This window comes from Diabrotica virgifera, chromosome 6 (genome assembly GCF_917563875.1).
Source record: "Diabrotica virgifera virgifera chromosome 6, PGI_DIABVI_V3a".
Classification (NCBI taxonomy): Eukaryota; Metazoa; Arthropoda; class Insecta; order Coleoptera; family Chrysomelidae; genus Diabrotica; species Diabrotica virgifera.
The window spans coordinates 206,008,503-206,011,551 of NC_065448.1; the positions used below are offsets into that span (position 1 = coordinate 206,008,503).

Consider the following 3,049-nt stretch of genomic DNA (forward strand, 5'->3'; position numbering starts at 1 on the left):
CCAACTGAATCATCACATTACACATAAAAAATGTAAAGGTTTTGCTTATTACAAAGATTACAAGAATAATTTAGTTAGGTAATTTATAAAGATGTGCAAATAAACAATTATTAATGAAAAACTTTCAGACAAAAAAATTATAGCAGTTAAGGATTTTATTTTATGAACTAATTATATTGTGAATTATTCATTGCAGTGGATTTGAATGTAGCGGATATTAATATTGTGAAATAGCTATTACACAATGACATAAAAAATTAGAAATTTTGGAAAATATTGGATGAATAGATAAATAAATACACAACATATACAACCATATTTGTTCTGAGATGAATTAAGAATAAATAAATAACAACAATTAAATAAAAATGTTTTATTTTAAACATATAGGTACCATATATAATATTAATATGTACAAGAATAAAATACTCTTAAAACAGAGTACAAAATCTCTATATACAAAACAACTGTAACCATGGACATTTAAAACATTTTTTAAATCCACCCCATCCCTTGCCCTATCGCCCTCACAAAGAGCTCAGGTAGAAAATTTAACCTCTGTATATCCGGTACCGAATAAAATTGGAATGTATTCAAAACAGCAGATGGTTCGACAGACACATTTTAAATTTCCATGGTCACATCCTTGTCTCACGTCATTTTTACAAAAATACAATCATCTCACTATCACAATGGTCAGGTATTTTAAATACCTCGCACAATTTTCTTTACAACTTACCAATTGAAAATAAATTAAATATCACAAAACAGAATATAGACTCCAGTTATTCTGAGATTACCTATTATAGCCAAAGTCAACAAGTCAAAAAAAGTCAACGATTAACAATTTGGATTATTCTGTCTATAATTGACAATTTGGTCACTAGCTACTGGAGTTATTACTTTAAGAACAAAACAATGTTTAAAGTTGCAAAGAAAATTGAGTCGTTGTTAGGGAGATCTCTTTTTAAAACACAACAGATGCGAGTTTTCAAAATTGCCTAAAAAACACAATAATTTAAGTCTAGTTACACTGTCATGGCTAGAAACTGTCTTTGTTGTAAACTGTCTGGGGCGTCTTTCGCTTGAGTAGAACACAAATCTGGTGTAGACATGGACCTGTTGAGCTTTCCATCTCCCATACTAAAACTAAATATGGACACTAATGACGTAATGCGGTCGATTTCCATTGAAGAACCACCGGTAGAAGACTCTTGTTGTCTTTCTGCTGCACTTGCACTGACTTCTTTGCTAACTGAATCAGACAACAACGTAGCGTCGTCTAGGAACACTGAATCGTCACTGTCATCTTCCTGTTTGCTCTTTTTGGGAAGAATGGACTGGACGGCCTCCTCCGTCTCCCATTCACCAACAGCACGCCGCCTCTTTAGAGCGGCGTGCGAAACTTGAGAATTAGCACGGTCCCGTAACACGTTAGAACTCTTATCTAAGTCAAAATAGGTTAACTCGGGGGTATAAGGAGGATGATTCTCCTTGTCCTGATTTTCGGAGCACTTAACACAAGTAGGTTGTAAAAAATCACTAGAAGACGATTCCTGAATGGTCTCTGAGGAAGCACTGGATTCCAAACCTGCTTCTTCAGCCGTAAGTCCAACAAGTTCCTCCTGGGCAATAATCGGGCGAGAAATGACAGGCGCAGCGGACTGATAGTGCACCATATTATAAGCTTCTTCCATAAAGATATAACGTGCTTTCTGCAACACAGTAGCAACAAGTAAATTTTTATGTAAACTAACGCCACCACGATGTGATCTACTCTGTGCGATTTTGGTCAGAGAGATACCAATTAACCTTTCAGCCTCACTTGCCATTGTAAACAGTTCAAAACACAAACACACTGCGTCGATTATTGCGCGTCGAAGAACTTGAGTTCTACTTCCACTACCTAACTTTCCACTAAAATGCGGAGGAGCAAACGGTTACATATACTTATAGCTTCATGCTGTGACGTCACAACCTACTTTCAACGTGTCGTTCACCAATGAGACGCGTCCTTGCCGATTCGTACCGGGGTGATCCGATCGGACGATCAGGGAACATTCTACATGCCCATAGCCTTAATTTTTTTCTGGATGTTGCCACGTTTAAAATTTATTTGTACTTTTGTTACCTATTTCAAATAATCTGCAATCTAATAAAAGGAAACATGTAAATTTCTAAATAAGTAAATATAAATACCATTAAATAACTTTTTAAATCTACACTGCGGTGCAAAAAATCGATCCAATAAAAATTTGGTAATTTTTGATGTTTTGAATTTCCTAAACCTGTTGTCCGATTTAAGTGATTTTTTACCACGTTATAGCCTTATCCATTGACAATATACGCTATGAGCTTCGCTGGTATCGCTCCTAGCGGTTACTAATTCAACTTTTACTGGTAATTTTTAAATTTATTATTTAATTGTTATCGCTTAATATTTACAACGCAAAAAAGTAATTAAATTGTAATCGATTTTTTTAAGATTTTTCTAATCATTTTGACGTTCTATTGATAAAGTATCAATTTCTTACTTCGGATACTTTGACAATAATCGTGTAGATGGCGCTAAGATTATAATAGATTATTTATAATTAGATATTACGGAACATTAAAAAAACTTAAATTCAGTATTTAAAACGTAAGTATATTTAAGGTAAAAATATATACCACAGCTTTGACCAACTACTATTGTTTATAATTAATGTTTTTAATTTTAATTTTAAATTAATCACTTTGACATTTATGTCAAATTTCCGGTAAACGTTTACAAACTTGTCACTACTGGCGTTCGCGAATTTGTAAATATCCCCTCTACGTACGAGCTCACAGCGTATAGATGTAATAATATTGTTGCTAGACAGTTAAACTATCATTTTATACCGGGTGTACGAATCAAACTGTGATTTTTTCTCAAAGTTCGCATCACCCTGTGGACTATTTTAGCATTTTTTATAAAATACTGAAATTAAAACCCAACTGCCTCAGGTTTTCTTAATATTTTGTATTTCGATTCATTCGCTTATGTTGAATAATAAAAAAGTTAGGT

At 33.5% G+C, this 3,049-nt stretch overlaps 1 protein-coding gene across 1 annotated transcript; it reads right to left on the reverse strand.

Annotated features, from left to right (window-relative positions):
• Window positions 1-358: 358 nt before the first annotated feature.
• Window positions 359-1,987, reverse strand: LOC126887152 (uncharacterized). Its single transcript, XM_050654514.1, has one exon. The coding sequence runs from the start codon at window positions 1,830-1,832 to the stop codon at window positions 1,029-1,031; it is 804 nt and encodes a 267-aa protein (XP_050510471.1). The 5' UTR covers window positions 1,833-1,987; the 3' UTR covers window positions 359-1,028.
• Between the last annotated feature and the right edge of the window lie 1,062 nt (window positions 1,988-3,049).

Excerpts from the sequence above, each read along its gene's own strand:
- LOC126887152 (XM_050654514.1), bottom strand. The coding sequence starts at position 1,832 with ATGGCAAGTGAGGCTGAAAGGTTAATTGGTATCTCTCTGACCAAAATC.